This window comes from Aulostomus chinensis, chromosome 12, assembly GCF_037954235.1.
Source record: "Aulostomus chinensis isolate RoL2024-O1b breed Wild chromosome 12, RoL_Achi_v1.0, whole genome shotgun sequence".
NCBI lineage: Eukaryota > Metazoa > Chordata > Actinopteri > Syngnathiformes > Aulostomidae > Aulostomus > Aulostomus chinensis.
In genome coordinates this window covers 22,889,968-22,917,437 of record NC_141331.1, presented here as the reverse complement: position 1 = coordinate 22,917,437, position 27,470 = coordinate 22,889,968, and the positions used below count along the sequence as shown (strand labels likewise).

General features: G+C 41.1%; 2 protein-coding genes across 4 annotated transcripts in view; one reads left to right on the top strand and one right to left on the bottom strand.

Annotated features, from left to right (window-relative positions):
* Positions 1–244: 244 nt before the first annotated feature.
* Positions 245–25,340, bottom strand: nup35 (nucleoporin 35). The gene is made up of 9 exons (XM_086220818.1): positions 25,054–25,340; positions 11,491–11,658; positions 11,261–11,385; positions 11,098–11,155; positions 9,231–9,339; positions 7,941–8,010; positions 838–966; positions 599–721; positions 245–517 (listed from the first exon to the last, which is right to left on the bottom strand). The coding sequence occupies exons 1-9, from the start codon at positions 25,064–25,066 to the stop codon at positions 440–442; spliced, it is 873 nt and encodes a 290-aa protein (XP_086076944.1). The 5' UTR covers positions 25,067–25,340; the 3' UTR covers positions 245–439.
* A 1,485-nt stretch (positions 25,341–26,825) lies between these two features.
* dnajc10 (DnaJ (Hsp40) homolog, subfamily C, member 10) overlaps positions 26,826–27,470 on the top strand; it is a 48,822-nt gene continuing 48,177 nt past the window's right edge. For 2 of the 3 annotated variants that reach the window (XM_086220814.1, XM_086220816.1), the window contains exon 1: positions 26,826–26,905. The gene's annotated coding sequence lies outside the window, so the exon portion shown is untranslated. The other variant, XM_086220815.1, reaches the window with a different exon arrangement.

Here is a 27,470-nt window from a genome sequence, read left to right as displayed (position 1 = left end):
GCTGCACAAGAACACAGATATCCTTATTCTTTTCATTTTGCCCCATATCTTGGTAATTGTGTGTAAATAGTCTAATGGCTTGAGTGAGCTGTCTATTTTTTGTGTTAAACTCATACTTCTGATAACTTGAAAATATCAGAAACTTAGGATCAAAATGTTGCAATGAAACCTAGTGTTACGCAATCACATTTATAGTTGGACAGCTCCATCATGTGGCTGCCTACAGAACAATGAATGAAGGACCATCACTGAATCCAATTCCAAAATTTATTGTCACAAAACTGAAAAAATAGGTGGAAAAACAAGAGAAAACTAAAATCTCCTCAAACATACATATCCACTCGGACATTTTCTCTCACTCAAACCCTAACCCACACATGCATAGTCGAGGGAGTCAGTTTGCCCATCTGTCTGGTAATCCATAATGCCTAATGTGATGTCACCAGCCAAACATGTACTCCATTGCTTTAGAAACAAAGCTGTCATCCTTTCTGGGTGTCTGTCTGTCTGTTACCACCTAAAGAGAGAGACAAGTTTATTCCATCAATCAAACATGTTTTCAAGTAGACCCAAACAGAACCCTTGGTACAGAAGTTACCTGGTAGTCGCTCCCAGAGCTTCTGTAGCTGGTGCTGAGTGATCTAATAGTGGAGCGAGGAGTGGACGGTAGGGTGGAGGAGAAGAGAGGAGAGGAAATGGCTTCGCTGCTGTCCATCACATTCTGATGAGGAGCAACAAGCATGACTTGGTTTAGGCTTAAGATTGGGCTCAGTATCCCCTGCTGTGAAGGACCAATCAGATGACAGAAAAGTGGAGGCAGGTAATCAGGTAACACACCTTGTCTATGCAGGGTTTTACACCGACCATGATGGCATCTCCAAACACTTTTCCATCTTTTGACAGAGCTTTCCTTGCCTGCAGCCTGGACTGGTACTGAAGATGCATCCAATTACCAGGAGACACCATCTGTCAATACAGTACATCATCTACATGTCAGTGCATCTACAAACAGGACAAACAAATCTAAAATCTCTTGTGTGTTTGCAAGTAAAGAATACCAACAAGGCTATTGAGTTAAAACAATGACTGATAACTGTTTTGAAGACCACTATTTTTGTTTTTGAATGGCTTTACCAATCATCAGGTATATTTTAAAAATGAGCTCATTTAAAGGTTGTGTGGCCTTTTGGCAATACGAGGCTGAGGTGAAATTGTCTCTCCCATCCCCAACAGAAGATGGACTACAGGACCTGCATTTTAGATATTTCACCTTGTTTGCAGCCCATATACACATTGACAACCTCGTGAAAATATGAATGACATATGGTTGAGAGTAAACAAAGGCTGTCAGTCACAAAAGTTAAACAAACTGGTGGCCACATGGAAAATGTTTAGTCACACTAACCCTCCAGTCATTTTCTAAAAACTGGCATACTAAAAATGGCCACTGGCAGCAGTGCTTACTTTACTTGTTAACTTTCCCAGCACTTAAACATTCATAGTTCACCAGTGAGTTTCAAATGTTAGCAAATAGGGATGAATGAGTGTAACACCTCTTCGTCATGAGAGAGCATGAGCAGACGTGCTGGCTGAGCAGGCTACATCCGGTTAGTTCTCCACTTCCCCTCTGGATCAATAAATCAATCGTGGGCAGACTTTCGAGATGTTATTGGACTAAATGAATCCAAATGGTCAGATGCCATCCTACCACACCCCACAGGTGAGGAGGTGACGAAGTTCTGTGAGAGGCAACAGAAACACGGAAAGTGGTCTGGGATCCACGCCAGGCTAAAGGCTAATCCCAGCCGCCCGACGTTACCGTCACCTTTTCTTGCCAACGTCCACTCACTCAACAACAAACTGGACCATCTGTGACCTGAGCAGACCACTCATCCTGAGACCAGGAACTGCTGTGCGCTCATTGTCACAGAACAATGGCTGCATGACAGCATTCCAGACAGAGACCCTGTTACCCCTGGTAAAACTCAGGGCAGAGGGCAGTCCTGTACACAGAGGCTAGGCTTGAGACAACAAGCATACGACAGCAATATAGAACAGATTGTGAGAAAATCCAATGTGGTAGATTCATTATCATGCCTTCCCCTACCAGAATCAGGGGTCAACGAGTACGAGAGATTTGGATACCCACTATAAGCGCTTACAGATTTTTGAGTCATATCTGAAATCATGTAGTATTAAACACATTAGAGCATAGCCATACTATCCGAATTCTAATGGCAAGATAGACAGGTGTCATAGATATCTAAAGAAAATGTAAAAAATGAAATAATTCATTTGATATGTAAAAGACTGATGGTGTTAGAATACGCATATAGTTCATTGTTAGACATGCACTTCAACGTGATAACTATAAATGATACAATGTGATGTTTAAAGCCCTTTCACATTTTGTCGGACGTCAATTCCAACAAGAGGAGGAACGTAGTATAGCTGAATATATTGCGAGATTTAGAAGAACGTATACTAAAGTGGCAAGACTAAGAGAGAGACCGGGAGCATGAGAAACACAGAAGATCACTAGATTGATAGAACAGCATGTACCTGATTGATATTGTTTAGTTAAAGCAAGTTTATTGAACCAGACTGCTTCTTTATTCAACAAAACAGGGGCGTTGTGGGAACTGCACACCCTGCTACTTGCGAGCAGCAAATGGCCCACCCGGATGCTTTTTCATTGTCGTCAGGGCTTTTAACCATGCAAACTTCAAGACTGTTGAACCAAAGTTTTTTTCCAACCCGTGAACTTTTGTTAGACCTGGTCTACACAAATGTCCGGAGAGCGTATAAAACTTTCCCCTGCCCCCACCTTGGACAATCAGATCACCTCACCATACTGCTAATTCCAGCATACAGACCCCCTGCTGAGACACCCCAGGCCTGAGCACAGGACCATCAGGACCTGGCCAGAATGAGCCACAGGATCCCTCCAGGACTGTTTTGAGTGCATGGACTGGAATATATTTGGGGAGGCAGCAACCTACAGCCCATCTGTGTGGAGGAGCACACAGACTCTGACATGACATGTCTGTCAACATAGTAAATGGATGGAATGCCACCTTTAAAACACAAGATGAGGTGGCCATCAGTTCGGCCAAAGCCAGGCGTCGGACAGCCATCAGGAAATCCAAGTATCAGCATACATAGAAAATCAGAAGCTACTTCTGTGATACTAGGGACTCCAGGTGCATATGGCAGGGCATTCAGGCCATCACTGATTCCAAGTCCACACATCAGGCCTGCAACAGTGACACTTGCCTCCCTGACAGACACAATGACTTCTATGCATGATTTGAAGCAGCAAACAATATGCCAGCTAGGAAAACACCACCCTACCTGGAGATCAGGTACTTTGTCTGGACACTGCTGACATGAGAAAGACTTCATCCAGATTTAACTCAGAAATCTGCTGGCCCAGACCGCATCCTGGGGATAGTGCTTGGAGACTGCAACCCAGTTCACTGATGTCCTCAGACTTCTTTAAAATCTCTCCTAGCCAGGCTGTTGTCCATTCAAGCTTAAAAAAAAATCTACCACCATCCCTTTCTCAATGACTACTCCCCTGTGGTACTGACGTCAGTCATAATGAAGTGCTTCAAGCGGTTAGTCATGAGACACGTCAAATCCACCATCTCCACCCCTACAGTTTGTGTATCATCCCAACTGCTTCACTGAAGATGCCATCTCCCACACCCTGCTCTTAGCCCTCTCTCGTGTGGACATTAAAGACAAATACATTAGAATGCTGTTCGTCGACTTCAGCTCAGCATTCAACAATCACCCCCCCCAAAAAACTGGCTCTCAAACCCCATGTACTTGGTTTTACCATTTCACTCTACAACTGGATCCTAGACTTCCCAACAACACCTACAAAGAGTGTTATCGGATAGATTGCAGAAAATCACAAACTATTATGCTGAGCACAGGTTCCCCCCAGGGCTGCATGCCCAGCCCCCTGCTGTTCACTCTACTCACCTACGAATGCTCTGCCAAGTCAGGATCCAACATTATTATCAAGTTTGCTGATGACACAACAGTTGTGGGCCTCATCAGCAACAATGATGAAGCCACTGCAACAACTTGTCTCTTAATGTGGAAAAAACAAAAGAGATGGTTGTGGATTTAAGAAGGACATCAGCTGACCACCCACCACTGCTCATCGAGGGATCCGTGGTGACGAGAGTCAACAAAACCAGGTTCCTGGGAATGACCATTGCCAATGACCTCACCTGGTCCCTCAACACCACCACCTTGGCAAATAAGGCACAACAACACCTTCACTTCCTGTGGAGATCAAAGAGAGCCAGCCAGTCCCCACCCATGCTCACCACATTCTACAGAGACACTATTGAAAGCGTCCTGACCAGTGGCATCACAGTGTAGTTTGGGAACTGCACGGCAGCAAAATGACACACCCTGTAACACATGGTGAAGACAGCTGAGAGGATCCATCCCCCTCTCCCACATACAGGACATTTTCCAGAGACGCAAAGCCTCTGCCATCATAAAGGACCCCTCCCACAACATGGTCACTCCCCTGCCATCAGGCAGACAACTCTACATCATCAGAAGAAGCACAGACAGATTTTGTGACAGCTTCTTCCCCGAAGCTGTCAAAATCCTCAACGCTCTGAAGCTGAAGATCAGTTGAAAAATCTTCACTGACTCCCACCACAAACATTCTGAACACCAAATGCACCTTAAACACTCCCTACCACCAACACTATGAACACCAACTGCGCCTTAACTTTACTATGTATAAAATTCAATCTCATGAATCGCATTCAATCACAAGTATGCTCTATTTTTATTCCACATTTTAGATCTATTTTACACCAGAAAAACAGAGCTGAGAGAAACAAAATTTCATTCCTATGTACAGTGTATGAGGAAATGACAAAAAAAATCTTGAATCAAACTGACAGTAAAATGAGTCAATTTACATGTTTTGTGTGACACAAAATGTATTCACTGATTTAACTGCAGGTTTTAAGGTAGCCAGTACAAGTTTCATATTCCATCTCCCTAAACAATGGAATTAAGCGGCCTTCCCCTTTTCTTTGGATTTTATTCATTGTATTGTATTTTTTTGGAGTTTCTTAAGGGATTACATTAAGCATTCGGGGAGTTGTTTTCACATGTGCAGTTACAAAAGTTTGCAAACGTTGGACATGCACACTAAAATCAAAAACTTATGTTACAAAATTGATAGGACAAACTCTCCAGATGGAACATTTTTCTAGTTCTGGCTTAATTTCTTTTTCAATAATTTTGCATTGTCCTTTGCAAATTAATCATTCAAAGGTAAATTAATAGTTTACTGGTAAACTAAGAGTAGAAATAAGTGTACTATTTTGAGATTAGATTATAAATTGATTTTCACATCATGATCATAGTATTAGAACACCATCAGCTTCAAATAATGGCATATCTTTGCTCCTTGTGAGAAGTGGCTTGTAATAAGTGTTGGAGCAGTACAACAATCTATTTCAGTCACTGATTTGAAGACTAAAACAGGACCAGAATATTTACATTCACAGGAAAAACAAAAACTAAACAACGCATAGTATATTTATTTATGCTATTCAGACAAACTGGACAAAGGTTTGGATGGAAGGTGAAATCAGTGAGGTTGACCATATTTTTTCAGTGACAGGCTGAATGGGGAGTCACTTTCAAACTCCTCTCCATCAAAACTTAACATTCAAACCCCTCAACAATCAGGCACACTTATATCCGACCAAGCTCATAGTTCCCTACTATCCAGAAAGAACCCTTTGCTCCCAGGATGCAAATTACTTGTGGTTCCTGGACTCCTAGATTCCAAAAACAGAATGGGAGCCTGAACCTTCAGTCATCAGGCTCGTCTCCTGTGGAAAAGTCTCCCAGTTTTGGTCTGGGATGCAAACAACCTCTCTAGGTTTTAAGAGGACTTAAAACCTTCTTTTTGGATCAAGCTTACAGTTAGGGCTGGCTTAGGCTAGCCCTTATATATGCTGCTATAGGCTTGGGCTGCTGGGGGTTCTCCCATTATACACTGAGCATTTCGCTCCTCCTCTCACTTTGGTGCTTTTCCACTTCCTAGATCCCTGACTGATGCAACTGTTAAAGGAGGCTAAACCCTGAAGATCAACCAGCCAACCTTGGCATCAGCATGAGAATGCGTACTAGTACAACCCCAATTCCAATGACGTTGGGATGTTGAGTAAAACGAAAATAAAAACAGAATACAATGATTTGCAAATAATTTTAAAAGTATATTCAGTTGAGGGTGGCACAGTGGATGGCCCAACCTGGAGAACAAGTCGTCAATAATTTCCACAAACAATTTTAAATGTGGACTTGTCAAACCACAGCACACTTTTCCACTTCGCATCAGTTCATCTCAGATGAGCTTGGGCCTCGAGATGCCGGCGACGTTTCTGGGTGTTGTTGACACATGGCTTTCGCTTTGCATGGTAGACTTCTAACTCATACTTGTAGATGTAGCAATGAACTGTGTTAACTGACAATGGTTTTCTTAAGTGTTCCTGAGTTCATGTGGCAACATCCTTTACACAATGTTGTTGGTTTTTAAAGCAGTGCCACCTGAGCAATCAAAGGTCACGGGCATCCGATGTTGGTTTTCAGCCTTGCCGATAGTGTGCAGAGATTTCTCCGGATTCTCTGAAACTTTTGATAATATCATGGATGATGAAATCCCTAAATTCCTTGTAATTGTACTGCAAGAAAAATTGTTCTTTAACTGTTGGACTATTTGCTCACACAGTTGTTCACAAAGTGGTAAACTTTGCCCCATTCTTGCTTGTGGATGACTGAGCCTTTCAGATGCCCCTTTTATACCCAATCATGACACTCACCTGTTTCCAAATAACCTGTTCACATGTGGAATGTTCCAAAAAGGTTTTTTTTTTTTTAGCATTCCTCAGCTTTCCCAGTCTTTTGTTGCCACTGTCCCAGCTTTTTGGAACGTGTTGCAGGCAACAAATTCAAAATGACTGAATTTTACAAAAAAGAATGAAGTTTATCAATTTGAACACAAAATATCTTGTGTGTTCAATTGATAATAGGTTGAAAAGGATTTGAAATCATTGTATTTTCTTTTATTTACCTTTTACACATCTTAACTTCATTGGAATCGGGCTTGTAGCCTGTATTAGTATCTCTATAGTGTACTAACATTGACATCAGCATTGTGATTGTATTTTATTTGTTAGCACCTCAATGCTTATATTGCACTGACATTGACTGCTTATGCAGTATTTCAATACTAGTAGCTAGTTTACCATTATTTCTGCTGTTGTTGGTAATTGTTGTTTCTCCTTAGGTCTTGTTCACCTTCCCCCCTCTTCGTCTCTGTCCCCCTTTTTTCTTTTCTCTATCCTTTATTTATTTTTGTCTCTGCCCTTATTTTCCTGCTCTCGTTCCCCCAACTGGTCAAGCAGATGACTGTTCCTATTGAGTATGGGTCTTTTTGATGTTCCTGCCTGTTAAAAGGAAGGTTTTCATCATTGCTGTCACAAGATGTGCTTGCTCATAGAGATCTGTTGGATGTAAACTAACTGAAGTAGTGCGGTGCTAGACCTGCTCTACTTGCAAAGTGAAATGAGAGTTTTTGCTGGTGTTTGGCACTATACAAATAAAACTGATTTGACTTTCAGAATGGATAGTCCAGTATAATCTATTCTAAAGGAGCAAGCATAGGAAACATTGTTGACCACTTTTCCGATTTACAATCCAGTCACCCTAGGGGTGGGGGGAGTTATGTGACTGATGGGCAGCAAGGCATGATAAGAGGAGTTAGTGTCAGACAGAAAATCAACCACTTTTGTTATACAGTAAAATGACATTCCTTTATCATTTTATGGCATTACATTAGATTCATTTTCTGAATTCCACTCATCCAGACGAGTGCGTCTCACCATATGTTTGAGAATGTTTCCATACTGAGCGAACTGCAGGAGAATGTAGGAGGCTGAAGCTGGAGGAAAACTAACACACACACACACACACACACACACACACACACACAAAGTTAATCCACAAATATTCCATGGACGGTCAATAGTAAAGCAATGTCAATGGAAAATTGAGTAAAACAAGAAACCTGGTATATAACATGATGTCTGGTCAGATAACCAAAATGTGGAGAAGTTGTTGCATAGATGAGTTTGTCCTTTCATACTAACGTAATATGTTTTCTGTGGTGGTTCAGTAATATTAGTCTCTGAGGAGTATTGTACCAGCAGAACACATACCATGGTTCAGCTGAAGATGTTTCAAATGCAATGTTAGAGCAAAATTTGTCACTCATTTTCAGAGCCTTTTAATAAACATTTTTACCCCAAGTACTGTAGGAGGCTGAATGATGGCAAACACACCACTGGGTCCAATATATCAGCTAACCCTTCTTTAACAAATTACAATCTCAGGAGAAGGTGAGGGATATGGGCACGTAATTGCCATTAAACAGGCAGCACTCACAAGACATAGCAGAGCTGGGGTCTCAGCGGGAGGTGCAATGTGATGCTGTGGGGAATAGCTGAGTAACAGAGCATCTCTGTGGCACACCAGCAAGCGTGGAAGCAACAGCAGCAGACTGTCTTCCAGCTAAGTCCTCACCTTGTTACTTTCAGGGGACAAAAACTCTACTCCTAACAAAAAAAAACACTTCATGCCTTTCTGTCCTCATGGGTGTTTTTAATGGCCTCCACTGCACAGAAAGCTGTGCGTATGGCAAATCATCTTCTGGAGTCTGATTAATTTAATCCAATTCTTAATTTTGTAATGGAGGCTGAGAAAGTATCATGTTGTGACACATGCAAAGCATTATATGATTATAAATCAGATTAACCCAATAACCTGGCTTTGAACACGTGTCCCAAAGAGCATAATTGTAAACTGTAATTACCACTAGGGTGTAGTGTCGGGCTCGTATGAGAGTGGTACATTACAAACGTCAGTTCTGCTAGTTAAAGTTTGTCAGCTTGTGAAGTCTAGCAGATGTAAAACTCAACATAAAAAAGAAAAACAATGTCCCACTCTTAGGAGACACATACATTTGAGAAAAACATGAATGCTGCTTTTTCGGCCTCAGTGAACATTTGAGAAGACTCCATTCTAGATGTTGCACAGGTGCATTTTAACTTTCAACTAACTCACTCACTTAAAGATCACAGCTGTTAAAGGGCTGGCGTTAAACCAATAATTACCCAAACACAGTTACCCAGGTCTGGTCTAGCTGATCATCTGCAGAGAGAGCCTCTCCTTGGCTGTAGAAAGGATCCACCTGAGCTGGAGACAGGCACCCCTGCTGCACAGCTGTCGACAGACAGGCGGACAAAAAGAGGGAGATGGATAGGTGAACATAGGTGAGGTGTCAGTAGCACGGACTAAGTAACAGTAGTAATAAGATCATTCCCACTTGTGTGACCTGAGATATGTGCAGAAAGACAAGAACTATACTACTACTACAACAATTACAAGAAACCAGAGTTCCACCATTTGTAATAGTCCTGTTATATGTACTTTAGCGAGGCTATGGCTCAGGAAGTGGAGCAACTCATCTACACATCATAAGGGACCCACTTCAACCCCTGGTTCCTGCAGAGGCCATGCCAAAGTGTCTTTGAACAAGACATTGAATTCTTGACCTGATGTCTTTACCATAACTAAAAATTTCACACTAAACTTTCCATTGCCATGAATATGCAAGGGGTCATGGTCCACATGACGCATACTGCATCAGGGGTTGTATGTACTGTCTACGTAGACATCCATGTACCAGAGAATTTGTTGTGGGGATTTGTACAAAGCACAAACTATAAATTTCCTGGAAAACACATGTTACCAACTGCATTAAAACATATCAGGTTTGAGTGGGTAAGTCATCAGGACTATCTTTTACCATACCTTTGGTCTCTTCCAAAAAATGCACTGCAGGAACGCATTAGTGAGATTAATGTAAGATAAGATCCAGGTGTCAAAGTTCTTCCAAATTTAGGGCATGGGTTTACATCAGGACTCCAAATAGATTTGACTTAAGTGTATCAGCCAGTATACACTCATTACTAACTAGCAGCAGTCCCCACTGTTTGAGATGTCTTGAGTGTGTGATATTAACCTATTATATATATATAATATATATTAATATAATATATTAATAATATTAACCTCTTGAACTAATCTCTGGCTTTGGCCTCAGACTCCTGCCTTTGATCCCAGGACCTAGCTTTAACCTCTGACTTCAATAATGACCCAGATGATGAGGTATCAATCCTATCCAGCTATCTGACCTTGAGCTATCAGCTATCTAAATTTGAGCTCTGACATTGATGATGATACAGATGATGTCACAAAGCATCAGAGTCATTCTGGCGGCTATATCATCTGGGCAGCTCTCATTATTATTTTCATAAGAATTTGACATACTGAGTTTTATCAGGATGCAAACCAGTCAAAATGCAACCTACAAACAGTAGCTGGCGCTCAGCTTCATCTGACTGAGCAGCATGTGAACAGTGCATCGCCTTGTGTCCTAGCTCCTGTTTGACATGGATGTCTTTCTTCACATTAGCATCAACAAGAGTGATTTTTTTTTTAAAGAAATTTTTTGACATTATTTACCAGTACCAGAATTTTATTTACCAGAAACAAGGGGGAACGAGGGAGGTATGACATGCAGCAAAGGACCTCCGGCCGAGATTCATACCAGGATCGGCTGCGCGTGTGACATACGCTCTAACCACTCGACCACCTGAGCGAGCCTACAAGAATGATTTTGATGGCACATTCATTGATTTGTTATTTGTCTCAGTCATTGTGACTGACTGAACAGTTGTCATGTTTCAAAGCTTTTATCACAAGTATGTGATAATGTACAAACATTGCACATGCCATACTACACACAATCATAGTGCAATGTCATTCTGTCATCTTAGAATGACTGACCTTGAAGCAGGGCCTGCTCTACCCCCAGGGTACCAGTAATGCAAACTCAAAGTTTGACATGGACTTTTAGTTAGTCAATTAAAAGACACACAGACATTCAGCTCTCATTCTATCAGTGTGTTTGTGTACCTGTTCCAGGAGTTGAGGCTTGATGTGCAGACAGAGGAGACTGCATGACAGGAAGAGTCTGTACATGGACAATTAAAAAAAAAAATTCAGTACAAACTTCATTGGCCTTCAAAAAAAGGCAATTAAGCTATCTCCATCAATCAGCCACTTCTTATCAACTTGCCTGCCTGCGTGTAGTGAGGGGTGTTGCTATGGTGACAAGGTCATCATGGATGCTACGAACAGGTGGGGCTCCGCTTTTATCCTTGGGAGTTGGAACAACAGGCTGTGGAGCAGTGCCTCCTCCTCCTGAGATACATATGTTGCAGAATAAACAGGACATATGAAAATACTCAAAGTAACTGTAACAGCACAAGGTTATCAGGTGATTTGAGGGCCTGTCTTTTTACTTACCCTTAAGTGCACCTGTGCTCTCAAGGATGGGAGTGGTGAGGCTGAACGGGCGAGGTTGTGGGCTAGCTGGTGCAGGCAGGTCACCCATCAGGAAGCCAGGGAGAAACTGAGCCCCGGATGTGGGCTTCGGAGAGGTGGGAGAGCCCAAGGTCATTGGCTCAGCCCCCACTGAAAGACAGGCCAACTGATTTAGACTAGTTTGAGAATGTAACAACTGGTCATATGTCCCTTACTTTAAATACAAACAAGAAACAAGAGAATAAGTTCTTCATTTGTTGGACTACTTGCAAAAGTGTAAACCAGTGTCAAAAGATGTGCATCAGAAGTATCAAAGCATCAGTAAAATCTCCAAGGTCCAGAGGTGATAACAGAACTTATTACCTCTGAATAAAATTCTGGGGCGAGAGTGATTTGCTGAAATTTAATAATACATCAACAAATTTCCTATCCATGTCATATTTTACACGCCAATATGAACAACCAGTTATTTTTGGAGGTTTGCGGTGATATTTCTCTCCTTTTATCTGACATACCTCACAATAGCAACCTACATACAACCTTGATATCATTCCCACCCAATTTCTGATTTATCGACACAATAAAACCAAGTATTTTATCAATTTTCAACAACTCCTGAGCAAATGCCATCTTTCCTTTCACTTTTACAAAAGCTGTGGTCCATCTACTCTTAAAGAAATGTAAGTTGTGTTCTTCATAATTTTAGGTTGTTTTCTCAAACACCATTTTACCAAAAAGTTAAAAAAAATGGTTTCAACAAAACCTTTAGCTTTTAACTACACCTTTTGAGAAATTTCAGTGAAGGATAGTGTACCTTTTGGGAAGAGCCTACTCATCTTCCGCAACTCACATTACCTTTAGTGTACAGCAAGGTTCAATATAAAGTCCAACTTTATATTGTAGTTATATGCTGACAAATGGCCACATAATTCAGTATTACAATGCTCCTTCTCAGTTCAATGCTGCAGCCCACAGCTATACCTTCCCTGAGACCAGGGACCTAGGACCTAGTACAGGAGTAAATGTACAAAGGTAAATAGTGCAGTGCAAATGTAAACAGGTAAGGAGTGCAGGAGTGAAATAGAGCTAGACAGGAGGTGAGTTTTTTTCAGCAGTGTTAGAGCCTCTGGAAAGAAGCTGTACCTGAGCCTGCTGATGTGGGAGCACAGGCTCCTGTATCACCTGCCAGACGGGAAGAGGTTGAAAAGTTCATGGTTTAGGTGGGTGGCATCGTTGACAATGACTCTGGCTTTGTTTGTGCAGCATTTAAGGTATGTGTTGAGGATGGGGAAAGCTGTAAGCCAGTAGGTCCTTTGGGCAGATTTCACTATTCTTTGTAGTGCTATACAGTCAGCAATGTTGCAGTTGCTATACCATACAGAGATGAAGTTTGTGAGTATACTCTCAATCATGCAGCAGTAGAAATCAGATGGAATCCTCAGTCATAGGTGTACCTTCTTAAGGGCCCGTAGGACGTGAAGGTGCAGCTGCACTTTCTTCACCAGAATGGAGGGGTTGGGGGACCAAGAAAATTAAAGCTAGACACAGGCTCCACATCAACGGTGTGTGCCTTGCTCTTGGCTGTCCAAGTCCACAATGATCTCCTTGGTCTTCTGGGTGTTGAGTGCCAGGTTACTGTTCTTACACCACATAGCTTTGTGCTGAACCTCATCCCTATATGCCATTTCTTCATCTTCTCTGATCGGGCCCACCAATGTGGTGTCATCAGTGAACTTGATTATGGATGCACCAAATTTGTGGCCAGGTAGAGGCAGTGTTTTGCTTTCTTGTCTGTGTGAAATGGAGGTGTGATATTCTTCTTTCCAAAAAAGCCACCACTTGTGTGGATGTAAACATATGATGTGACATGCAGCGCAAATTTGCGCGTGAAGTGTGACGTACAACATATACGTCGGAAGCATATTTAGCCTCATGACACAGTCTGGCAAACCTCGTAATGTTCCCAGTCCAACCTCTATTTGTCTCTGCGGCCGTTGTGGTCAAAGATCTGGTGGTAATTTTTTCAACTTGCTGGTGACCTGTTTTTTTCATCTGGCGACAGCCACGTTGACCAAGCTGCTCCGTGACCTTTTCATAAAACAAGCCATCCTTCACAGTCCCCGTGAGGTGCTTATTCATGGTCAAAACTGAAGAGACATCGCGCCTTGCGTTGTGCATGCACCTCCATCTTTAACAGGATTTTATGGATATAATAACAAGCATTGGCCTAAATTTTAGAAATTGTATGCATTGTTTGGACCTTCGGTAATGTAAGAAGGCTGTTTGGGGGGAGCTGATGACATCAGAATGAACTCTTCAACCTCTAGGGTGAGTTGCAGTTATTATTAAATTTTCAGTTAACTGATAGTGTATTCAAAAGGTGCAGTTGTGGTTGGATCTTGAAGTGGTTTACAAATTTCTTAAGAACCGCAGCTTTCCAATGATGTGCAGCATGAGGGGCTAAAAAAAGGAAGACTATTAAATGTGTTATGAAATTCTTGAACAGTATCCCTTCATTTGAGATGTCAATAAGCAAGAGGGTGCTGTGTGATTACTGAAGCCTTTGAATGTACAGCACGCACAGTGAAACAACTTGTTGCAGGAGCCACACCTTCACTTTCCCTTCGGTCTCCATCCATCCTACCCGTGTTCTCCGTCTCTTCCAATGCAGCAAAGATGTCAACATTCACTGAGCAAATGATGATACAATAGGTGGTTTTGTGGGTAATATCAAGTGATGAATTACACAATACTGCAAATAGAGGATATCCTTGATATTTTACCATTGTTTTTTCTGTAAATTTTAAGATCAGCTATTATTTTAGTTTGTCACCATTAGCACCAATGGTGTCCATTTGCCTCTCCCAGTGTTCTGTTTGTTGACACAGTGTCATCACTTGGGATAAGCGAGTACACCATTATCTGTGTCCATATCTCTACCTGGAGGAGTGTGGCTTAACCCATAAATGGGTGGGACTTAAACCAGAAGTGGGTGTCACTTAACAGAGTGTGCATGTGTGTATTATTTGCTGAATTGGTTTCACAAAATAGGGCATTAAATCCAACAAAGTTTCTCCTGTTGTATGTCAGTTAGGATTATCAAAAATATGTATTTGCAATATGCAAGAATAATGGGAAATGTTTTTATTTTAGAGAACTTTTTATTTCTTTCTTAAAAGTCCGAAGTTTACATATATTTGTTAGTATTTGGTGGCATTGCCTTAAACTGTATAACTTTGATCAAAAATTTTGGCTGTCTTTTCACAAGCTTCTTACAATAGTTTGCTGGAATTTTGGCCCATTCTAGGCCATTCCTCCTGACAGAACTGTTGCAACTTCTTCAGGTTTGAAGGCTTCCTTGATCACACATGCCTTGGCCTGTCATGATAACAAATTTTCCTGGACAATAATTGTGCTACAAATTATTGCCGATAAAAGATTTTGACACCGTTTTTTTAAATCATATATAATGAAAAAATATGGCATAATAATGCGAGTACACCATGTCAAAAGCGATAAACTTTTAATTTCTTAAGATAAAGAACTTTGAAATAAGATGAACAAATATAATAAACAAACAAGACAACAACAAAAAAAACAATGAAAATAAAATGGACTCACATTCTGTTTTATCAAAAATCAACAACAATCACAACTAAAAACAATAAAAAAAATAGACCTCGTCTCTGGTAAGGAAAAAAAAACTATACAATAAATAAGATTGAGTCTCGAGTCTGTAAACAAAATTGCACTTCAATAAATAATTAGCCTTGGGTGTTATTCCTCAACAGGTAAACAAAGAACAACATGGAAACAAAAAAGTGCAGGCTATCCATAGGCCACACGGAAATCTCTAGTTTGGCATATTTTGAGAAAGGAACACCAACATGTCGATCTTGTCTGGTTTAAGGCAGGATCTCTCTGGAGTTGCTATGTTGCCAGCTATGCTAATCATTCTCTCAGAGCTGGTGCTTGTTGCACAAATACACATGTATTTTTGTGCCAACTTGGCCATCAGTGGATATCTTCTCTGATTGTCACGCCACCACATTAAAGGATCAGAAGATGCTTCAAGTACATCTTCCTGGAGGACTTTGGTCAGCTCTGCTTCAGCCTGCACTCTTTTTGGAACTGCATCCTGGGCCTGTCTTGTGAAGTGAGCTCTTCTGTTTTGAAGAAGGTCACTCAGGCTTTTCTTCTCTGTGGGTGCAGGAAGTTCATCCTCATTTTGTCCAGCAGCAGTTCACACCACCAGTACCTTCTCCACCTCCCTCGGGCTCTTTTAAGTCCAGCAGCACAAGCTGATGTTTGATGTCATCCAGTGCCTCTTCCTCTTCCATGGTGCCACAATACCTAGGATCCAAGATGGTGGCCTTTCTTAGGAGGACTTGGATTGCAGGTGAACTGTATTTTTCAGTCAATACCCTGCATGTTTTCTTTAACATTGGCTGTCAGTTCAGTGTCATCAGGGCTTGAGAAGGCCACCTTTTAATCAGTTCCAGCACAGGCTTTACTGAGGACACTGACATATTTTTCTCCTGAGAGGATGTCAGTGAAATCAGCCAGTGGCTTCATAGCTGCATTGATGGACTCCAGCACGGAAACATCCTGCCAGGTTGGGTTGAGGTGGCCATGTTTTCTGTCCTCAACTAGGACATGTCTTATGGCTGGCAGCTGTTCCAGGAACCTCTCTACCATCTTCTGTTTAGTACCCTGTGTTGCAACATCCTGGAGAAGAGTTAATATTTGTTATTGTTCAGTGGTCTATATCTAAATTTTTAAACAAACAAGTTTCTTTTTCCATTCCCACTATTTACCATTTATATTAAGACACACACACACACTGTTCCTTATTAAAACTATAATGAATTAAATCACTCACCAGTATGAGACTGTGTTGTGGAAGATTGGCCTCAGTCTGTGCCTTCCTCAGGTCTCTTTTCTTAATCCAACTCAAGTTAAATGTGTTCACCAAACTCCTGCAGAGGCCTATGGCATGGGTTGTCCGGTCTTCGTTGCTGTCCAGACCATGGGACACAGCAAGATGGAGGTTGTGCCCAAAGCAATCAAGCCATGTCCAGCCTAGATTCCTTATTGCAGCCACAATGTTTGGACCATTGTCTGTAGTGATGCAGACTAGCTAGTTCTCATCCAGTCCCCAAGTCTGCTAAAGCAGACTTAAGGTTTTCTACCAGGGTGTCAGCAGTGTGGTTCTCAGGCACATACCTGGTCTCTAAACACTTGAAGGACAGGGTCCAGTCAGCAGTTATGTAGTGTATGGTTAGACTCATATAGGGGGTCATGTTTGAGCTGGACCACATATCTGTGGTGGCGGAGTAAAATGCAATGTTTTTGATGTCGTCCAGTACGTCCTCTTTCACTCTGTTATAGAGTCCAGGAATTTCTGTTTGTGAAATGTAAGTCTTCCAGGCAATTCGTAATGCTGGCTTTTTGACCGTATAGAACGGTTGCATTTCTTTTGCAATGTAGCGAACGACGCTGTCTGTGAGCGCGCACCATTTTGCGCTGTTTTGTTTGTATTTGCTTTGTTTACCAAACGCTTCAGTAAGCGGTACCTGTCGGGTCGATGGCTCCGCAGCACCTCCGGTGGTACTTTTCTCAGTTGGTAAAACAGGAGGGGATGATTGTGCTTGAGGTGCGCATGCATGTTCGTCGTATTCCCCTTCTTTGCCACCACTACTTTCGAACAAATGCGACATATTGGCTCGTTCGTGTTCATGGGCTCCCCTCTTATTTTTTTTTTAAACCGAAATGTTCCCACACTGGGGCTGTTGCGTTGGGCTTAGACACCAACGCTGTCATTTCTTCATTCATTGCATTTGCTCACTTTTCACTCACAACGCTCACTTGTGGCACTGTGTCCGTATGTCTGTGTGTGTGTACGCCAGCAGCCCCCGCCCCCCCCAGGGACAAAGAGACTGAATGACTGACAGGAGTGTTCACTCACTCCGTTCATTCAGCTATAGAGCCCACGCACCCAGATGTTGAGACAAATGCACAGAGTGAGACCTCTTCTCTCATCCAGTGTGTTTGGTAGCGAAAGAGGAGGAAAACAAACGCACATGTCAATTATTGAGGCTGGCAAAATTACAGACCTTGTTTTTATTTACTGAGCAGTGAGGCGATTTATTGATTATCGCGACAGGCCTACACATGCCTTTTCAGCTCAGTCAACAAATTTTCTATGGGCAAAAAAAAAAAAAAGTAGGTGACCACAGCCCTCTCGAAGTGAAAAAAGTTTAAAAGCCTTTAATGAAAGGTGGCTAATACATGGTACAATTTAAAAATACACCAACGCACTGCGGATCACTGCCTTCATCAAGGTGGCAAATCAGTAGATGAATCTCGGGTGAAACCTATATTGGTAATGCCAGGAAGTGAAATCACAGGTACATGGATAAACAGGTGATTTACAAATAAAGAAAAAACAAAACTACACACAAATACAGACAATAATCAGAAATAAGTCAAGTCAAATCAATGTCATTTGTAAAGCGCCAAATCACAACAAAAGTTATTTCATGACACTTTACAAGTAGAGTATGTCTAGTACCACACTCTAATGAATTTACACCCAACAATTCTCTGTGAGCAAGCACATCCTGTAACAGCGGAGACAAAAACCTTCCTTTTAACAGGCAGGAATGTTGAGCAGATACAAGCTCAATGGGGAGAGACTTCTGCTTTGACCGTTTGGGGGGGAAAGAGAGCAGCAGAGTGGGGCAGAGATAAAGACAGATAATGGAGAAAGACAGATATACAGAAGGAAAGAGGGGGGCAGCAATCAAGAAGGAGAGAAAGGGATGAGACTGACGGACAGACGAGGACATGAGCAGGTGGTGCTACGGGTGGCCGCTTGAGCCTCTTCAGGTCTTTAGCATCCTCTAGCAGCACCCAAGATCTGGGATGTGGGGAGCCCAAAGGCTCCGGAGAAGAGATGAGTTAGTAACACATACGAGTATGGCTTATGTAGAACACCTAGGAAGACAGAGAGGAAAGAGAGGAGGAGAGAGAACCCCCGTGCACCATGGGACAAACCCCAGCAGTCCAAGCCTATAGCAGCATAAGGGCTAGCCGAAGCCAGACCTAATATAAGATTTATCAAAAAGGAAGGTCTGCTCCTAAACATAGGGAGGGTTGTCTGCATCCCAGACAGAAACTGGGAGGCGGTTCCACAGGAGTGTTCTACTTTTAGAAACTCGAACCACAAGTAACCCTGCATCCTGGAAACGAATGATTCTACTTGAATAATAGGGGACTATGAGCTCTGTCAGATATGAAGGTGCCTAATTGTTGAGGACTTTGCATGTTAGAAGAAGAATTTTAAGTTCTATTCTGATTTTGACAGGGAGCCAGTGCAGAGAAGCCAGTATAGGAGAGACATGGTCCACTTCTAGTCAACACACGGTCAGCAGTGGGTTGGACCAGCTGGAGTGTCTTTAGGAATTGATTGGTGCAGCCTGATAGGAGGGAGTTGCAGTATTCTACCCTGGAAGTGACAAAAGCATGAACTAGTTTTTCTGCATCTTTTTGAGACAGGATATGTCTGATCTTAGCAATGTTACATAGAGTAGAAAACAGTCCTCGAGATTGACTTAATATGGGAGTTAAAGGACAGATTCTCATCAAAGATAGGTCCCTAGGTTCCTTACGGTAGTGCTGGGGGCCAGGGTGATGCCATCCAGGGTACTTATCTCATTAGACAAGGTGTTCCTAAGATATTTTGGGCCCAGCACAGTAACTTCAGTTTTGTCAAAGTTTAATAAAAGAAAGTTGTAGCTCATCCATGTTTTTATTACCGTTGACAGGCCGCAAGTTTAGTCAGTTGATTTGTTTCATGTGGATGCACTGATAAGTACAGCTGTGTATCATCTGCATAACAGAATCAATTGAGTGTTTCCTTATTATGTGACCTAGTGGAAGCAGGTACTTAGTAAAGAGGACTGGTCCAAGTACAGACACTTGTGGAACACCATAACTGACTGTAGTGGTTTCAGAGGGGTTATCGTTGGCGAGTCCGAACTGAGATCGACCGAGTAAATATGACCTAAACCAATTTAGTGCAGTTCCTTTAATAGAAATGACATATTCCAGTCTCTGTAATAGGATGTGATGGTCGATGGTATCAAAAGCTGCACTCACATCTAATAAGACCAGCACAGAGACGAGTCCCTCATCTGATGATAGAAGGAGGTCACTGGACTCGTGCTGTTTCTGTGCTATGATGAATCCTGAAACCTTATTGGAAACCTTCTAGTAAGCTGTTACTGTGGAGAAAGTCACTAGTAGTTTAGCAACCGCCTTCTACAGAATTTTGGAGAGAAAATGAGATTTGATATTGGTGTATAATTGGCCAAAACCTCTGGGTCCAAAGTTGTTTTTTTGAGAAGGGATTTAGTCACTGCGACTTTAAAAAAGGACGTGGGATGTAACAGGATAACATTGATAATATCTAAGCGAGAGGTGCAACAAAATAACCTAAACCACGTGTAAAAACTCCATGTAACATTCTGCCAAGAAAAAAAGAACAGATATAATGATAAAAAAGGAAAATAATCAATTTGGACAAAGAATTGGAACAGCAGGAGTAGTAGGGGATTCACTCTATTACACTACTATTACGAAAAGAGAGCAGAAACAATACTGGATCTCCAAAGCCGCAGCATGCGCGATAACCTGGTGCTCTCAGGCACACCAGAAAACACAGAAAAATCCTGAAGAAAACACTTGTGGACTTCATCCAAACACACCTCAATCTGCCCCTCGAAAAAAACACACGAATCACCTTACATCACGTTCACCAGATCGGCAATCTCAAGACGGACAGCACCAGATCGAGGACCACTGTGGCTAAATTTGAACATTTTAAGGACTAAATTTATTAAAACTCTGGGCGAAGAGCTGAAAGGCACTCGCTTTGGTTCAAACGACCAGTTCCCAAGGGAAATACAAGACAGTGCCTGTCAGTTCACAGTTCCTGTACCCAATCTGCAAACATCTCATTCAGGAAGGAAAATACGCCGTCATACCTGTGGACAAACTGTACATAGATGGGAAACTTTACTGTGACCACCTGGCAGAACAACCACTACCTCTGCGAAACATGAACTCGCATAAACATAAACTGCACTCCCACCCCACACACCTTTTTACTTTACCTGTCAGTCTGTTTGTGTTTCTGTTTGTCTGTCCCCTTGTATGTCAGTCTGTGTCTCACGGGCTGTTTGTCTTTGTTTTCAGTTTGTCTGTCTGTCTGTCTTTGTGTGTATGTATATCCAATATATTTCTGTTTATTTTTGTGTCACGAAGGATAACAATGAAATATAACTTAAATAAAGGATCAGTATCACTCAAGTGTGGATCATCCTTTATTCTTCTTTGACTTAATTAAGAAAAGAAATAAGTAAAATCAAGTTTGTTAGCTGGAATAGTCCAGCATCAGCTCACAGGACCAAGGTCCTTGATCACTTAGCCAAATCGCAAACAGATATTTGTCTATTACAAGAAACCCACCTCTGCCCATCTGAACCTAACGCCACCGTATCCGGATCCATGACAAAATCTGGAGGCGCACACAGCTGGGTAAATTTCACCGCCCTCTCCAGGAACTGCGCTGATCTCTGTACTTAGGTGACGTAATGTTGTAAAGCTCCGGGTGCAAAAGGTCACAAACCTCATTAATCAGTTCTCAAAAATATCAGATTACTCAAATTAGAAAAAATTTACCATCATGCCATTGAGTGAGGGGGGGGGGGGGGAACTGGACAGCTGCATCCCCACGTGAATGCCCTCCCTTACTTGTTGGTGACATGAAATTCTTGGGTATAAACATTTCCGTCAGAATTGTTCAAATTAAACTTCACTGCTCAAAACCATTGAAGACGATTTCAACCTTTGGATGAACTTGCCACTCTCTCTCACTGGTAAAATAGCCGCAGTCAATATGTCAACATTACCCAAATTCAATTACCTTTTTACAATGATCCCAACCAAACCTACTATCAACTGGTTTCAATCACTGGACACTATCACAAACAAATTCTATTGGAAAAATAAAAAACCAAGGATCAAACTTGCAACATTACAAAAAAGTAAAACAGCAGGCAGTCTAGAGGCACCCAATTTTCATTATTTTCTTGCCAACCAGTTACAATATATTTATAAATGGATTAATCACACAACACAGCCTCACTCATGGAAAGAACTAGAACATGCACAATGGAAACCCATCTTAATATCTGACCTCCCATTTCTCAACACAAGGTTATAGCATCACAGTGCATTCAACAATAAAGTAATTTGGACAACTCTGACAGCTTGGTGGAAAATCAACAACTCCTCAAATCCACTTTAACCCCCTGCAAATACACCCCTATTCGGAATAACCTGGACTTCACACAGAGAAACTCACCCCTAGATTCTGTCATTTGGAAAGAAAAAGGAATCACACACCTACACCACATCTTCCATAATGATAAATTAATCTAATTTTTAAATCTGATTTACACCTACGCATTGGGACTGACCAGTATCTTCAGTATTTTCCCCTCTCAAAGCCAAAATCAATATAACTAACAACAACCTACAACCTCCAGTACTGACGGAAGAATTATTTGAGATAAAAAACACAAAGAAACTACATCCAAATTATACAGACTATTACTAAACCAAGACACCACCATATCACTTCCCATACAAAAACGGGGAAATAACCTACTGGTCAGTCCCAATGCCGATTACTGGTCACAAATCTGCCAGAACATCTTCACAATGTCAAAAAATACAAATATACATATAATACAGTATAAAGTCATCCACAGAACTCACGTCACCACACTCAGATACATAAAATGGGACTCAGGCACAGACATTTGCTCATCATGTCCACTAAACACTGCAGACACCTACGAACATGCCATGTGGCTCTGACTTTTATTTAACAGCACTATATTACTGGAAATTACGTGTTAAAATTGTTATTGGTCGGCCAAATTTTGGCTGATTACCTTTTATGCTCTGAGGCTATAATCCACCAATTACAACGGCAGCCGATTAATCGACTGGGCCCTATTGTTTACATAGCAAATTGATTTGTCATGGGATCTAGTAAGTCAAATTTGTATTTAACTACTATACACATGACAGACAAATATTTTCAGAACACAAATATTGAAAAAATACATCCACAAAACTTTTAGACTTTCATTCCACACCTTTCCTCAAAATTTACCTGAAAAATAATGTACTGTTGATTTTTTTTTTAATTATTGGGTCCAAAACATGTATATTTACATTCCATTGAATTGGCTGACAAACTGTCCACACCAAAACAACTGGAGAAATGGCTGAGTAATGTAAGAGTTCACATTTACCCATCTCAAATACTGTCCAACCAACAAAGGAGCAGGATAAGGGTCAGTATTGGTTCAGCATTTCTATGGTGGTTTAAGTTAAAAGGCAAGAAGGGGCTGAAAAAGCCATGCTGAGGTTGTCCCTTTTCTGCTGGACAGATAAGCTTACATATGCTAACTAACAATAGCACATACATAAGTTAGCTACTCTATCCTTTTATAGGTTCATGCGTTTATGGTTTCTATGGCGCAACATCAAAAAATCTGAGACAGACCACATGAATTGCCTATCCAACCACTATTCCATCTCTGACCATAAGTGGTTTGTTGTGTCAACCTGGAAACCAGCAGACTAGATTACTGTGGCAAGAGTGTGACACCGACTGATTGAAAGGTATAAATGTTGTTCATCGCACCTTTGAAAATATTTCCAATAATAGCGAAAATGTAAAAAAAACAAACAAACCTGTAATTGGAATCAACATCAGTAGATTTGCATCTTAATTGGATTAGAAAGGAAAAAAAATATATCAGAAAGAATCTGATCAGAACTTAAAAACCATGGATCAGTGCATCTGTAGTTGCGACCCAATATGGGTAGGATTAAAATTCAGGTAACTGGTATAAGTATAGACTTTGTTAGTAAACAAACCTCTAAGGTTGCAAGTGTTACAGCAAAAATGGTCCTCGTCTTGGCAAAGCCCAGCTATGGTTTGAGGGCAGCAGGGGGACTCCTACCTCATTTTTCCTTGGTCATTGGAGCTTTGTTGAAGCTTGGGAGTTCGGGTGAATAAAAGTGTCAGTCTCACATTCTCTTAGTAAAGCGTTTGATCTGTGCAGTTTCTCTACTATAATAACTTAATCTTTCTGTGTTTGCTTTTGTTTTGGTTCCTGGCTGAGTCATTTCTCCCACTCAAATGACAGAGTTTGTTAAGAGCATGAGGGAGACTCTGGGCTTGATACCCCCTCTCTGTATAAAACACTGCTGCAAATCCACTGACAGAACTTGGAAATCTTGATCAGAATCACACATGCATCTTTGTCTCTGGATTTATGTATACATGGTTTATTCTTAATGAGCCATCCATTTTCTACTGCTTATCCTGTTAAGGGTCACAGGGGAGGGGGCTGAAGCCTATCCCAGTAGCCTTCGGGTGAGAGGCGGGGTACACCCTGGACAGACAACCATTCACACTCACAGTCACGGTCGCCTGTGTCCGATCGGCTGCCTGTGGCTGCACTTCTCACACAACGAGCAGTATCCCTGAGCTTTTTTCAGATTGCGGCAATCAAACACAGTTTGACGGTAATTAAAATTTGAAACGGTAGTACTAAACGTCAGACATTTTACTGCGGTTTATCATTTTTACTGGTAATCATTACATCCCTAATGAGTACACTGAAGGCCATGGCAGAGGTATTTGATTAACTAGTGTTTGGTGGTACTTTGCAAGAACAATAGGCTCAAGGATGTCTTCCATGTTATCTTCGTGATAATGCACCAACAAGGTTAAAATATCTTGAATGATGAAGTTGATTGTGCTCATTTAATCTGCCTACATTAGCCATAACATCATAAACACAGAGAGGTGACAAGCATAACACAATTCATCTAAAAGCAATGCCACCAGTCAGTGGGTGCAACATATTCTGGATGCACTATAGGAAGAAGGCAAGCTGCCAGAAGCATTGAGATGCTTTGGGAAATGCACTGTTGGGAAACCTCAGAACCTAAGATTCATATTGATGTTACTCTGACACAGAACACCTACTTAAACAATGCTTCAGACCAAGTATACCCCTTTAACCTATATTCTCTAATGGCAGTGGCCTCTTTCATCAGAATAACTTGCATTGCCACACTGCAAAAACATTTCAAGAATGGTTTAAGGAACACAACGGGTTCAAGGTGTTCACTTGGTCTCCAAATTCCCCAGATCTCAGCCTCGGTCTTCAATTACATCTTTGTCGATCCAAATCGGCTCGTGAACTAGAACCGCACTAATAAGTGATGTGCTGCTACTGTTCGACAGTTTCGGAGCTTTTGGCGTCGTGAAAAACAGCGGCGACGGCTAGCTGATTGAGTTGGTACATTAAAATAGTTCTAAGAATACTACAGAGCCTTTTAAGTATTAGTCATCGACCGATAAGGGATTAATAAATACCGACTTACCCTGCAAGTCCATCTCAGGTTCGTTACTTTCTTTCTACGGTTTTCAATCGTGGGAAGTTACGCGAGGCAGAAAGCAGGTTGAGAACTAATATGGCTGGCTAGCAACGCTAACTGACTTTTTAACTCACTAATTTTGAGACGTCTTCTGAGGCTGATTTAGTAGGAACTAATAGCCCCCAAATAGTTAATGTAAACTGATTTTAATTCAGCGACAACGGGATCCCCTCCGTTTGTTTGTGGGGCTCAGGGCATTAGCCGCCAAATACAGACGACTAAAACTTCTTCTTCTTTTTACTTTGTGGTGCGCTTTCAACCATTCATTTTAGGGTACATATCGCCACCTACTGTACCGGAGTATGCATGCAAGGGGATGTGATTTTTGAAACTTTACGGTATGATACCTAATATTTCGTGAGGAAGAAAAAAATCTTGCCGAAGCTCTGCGGATTAAAAGATGCATGATAGTAACTTGGTCACTTTTCCCCACACCACATCGAACTGGAATGGAATTTACAACATGGTGATGAGATGACAACAGAGTCATACAAAACCTGTAACAATTGTTTACATTCAAGAGGAGAAATATGTGAGCATACGTAAGATAATAAGACAAAAACCCAAAATGCAAACAATTGTGTGATATAATTTCTATAAATGTAGTTAAGTGAAAAACAGGAACTTTAACACACAAGTTGAAAAATATAATAATTTAATGTAAAATCTTAAAATAAAATTACAATTTGAGTCATAGTATCATAGTGCAAAAAGGAAAGAAAAATTGAGTCAAATCTATGACATTGTCATTTCTCAACACAAATCCCTTGTGCCTTTCCATTAATCAGTGACTGGGAAATATGTATTTTCCAGATTACAAACAATCAGTCAAACAAACAAAAAGTATGAAGTTAAGCTTGTCTGATTTAAAAATGATGAACTGAAAAGAAAAGTTTACTCCTTGCTTGTACTGAACCGACAAACATTTGTCTCAATTTACTGTCCACCCTGTAGGTCAGGCATGTGTAATTATGTGTATAAAATCAGCTTTATTGCAAATGTGTGGAATTTGTTTAAAATCAAATAGGCTACAGTCGATCGCTGTATAGAGCCTCAAACAAGGACAATTACATATTTCAAATCTAAGAAATTAGATTTGATCATCACAGTTTATTTGATTCGTTGCTGAACTCTGAAGAGGTTTGACAGCAGATAACCCAAATGAAACAAGTTCAAACAAAGCTGTCATAATCTTTTGGAGCGGGTTCAGTTCTAATTTTGCAATATGGTAGAACCATAAATTGATTATTTGTTCAGTCTTTTTCTTCACGCTTTTTTTATACTATGTGGGTAATTTTTTTTTTTTTTTTTTTGTCTTACGAGTCAGGCTTACTAGGTTTTGGTTTAATTTTAATGTGTGTTTGTATGCGTGCAGTCTTGAAAGCATCAAATTTTTGCGCCCACGTCATAAAAAATACATACCAGTAAACCTTAAATTTGGTCAAGTTAAAGAACAAAAAAAAAATCTCGGTAAATGAAACTGCTTGATTGTCAACATAAATGCGGGAAGGTCGAACAACAGAAACAGTCGTGTAGTTGTAAAAGTTGGAACAGTTGGGTAGTTGTATATTTAAGTTTATCAACCGTATAGAAAACACAGGACAACAATTTCTTCACCTAATTATCCACTTGAACCTCTATATTAGTGACTGTGACTGAGCTGTGAAGCTTTTATTATGAATGGCTTTCTTTTATCGGAAGTGAAATTTAGCATTTACTGTGGATTATGCCGGCGTAAACCGGATGTGAAGCACATCGCCTCAGCTGCAGGAAGGTGAAGTTGGGAGACCCCGTTAAGGTAATGTCTTAGCAGTTCAAATTAGACCAAAAACTGTGGTGAATGTAGGGTGTATGATTACCTCAGGCTCGTCGACACATCCGAGAAAGGTCAATGTCGCTGTGAAGTTAAATGACCAATTATGTAGCAAAACTAGCCCCTTTAATGTCGGCTGTTGCTAGCTTACTTAGCCTAATTGCTACTTGCTCATATATGATGTCATGTTAAACAAATGGGAGTGGAATATAGTGGATTTTAACCCCTCGATTGTGAAAGTGGTTACTGTTTAATAGTTAACAGACGGACTCGTTCTATTCTAATATTTTACTGTTTAATGGGTTAAGTATTTGTTTAGTGGTGCCCCCACCCCCCTCCCTGCATGGTCTCCAAATCAGGTCAGAAAGCAGCAGTTGTCTTAGCACCGTTGACTTGGGTTTTTATTTTGCAGTCATTAATATCTGTCATACATTTTCATGGTCTTAATGGCCTTCAGTGATACTGATCATTACACACACACACACAAATCTACACTCCACTCTTATTTCTGCACTAAAATGCAAGTCTAAGTTTAAAAAAAAAGTCAAGC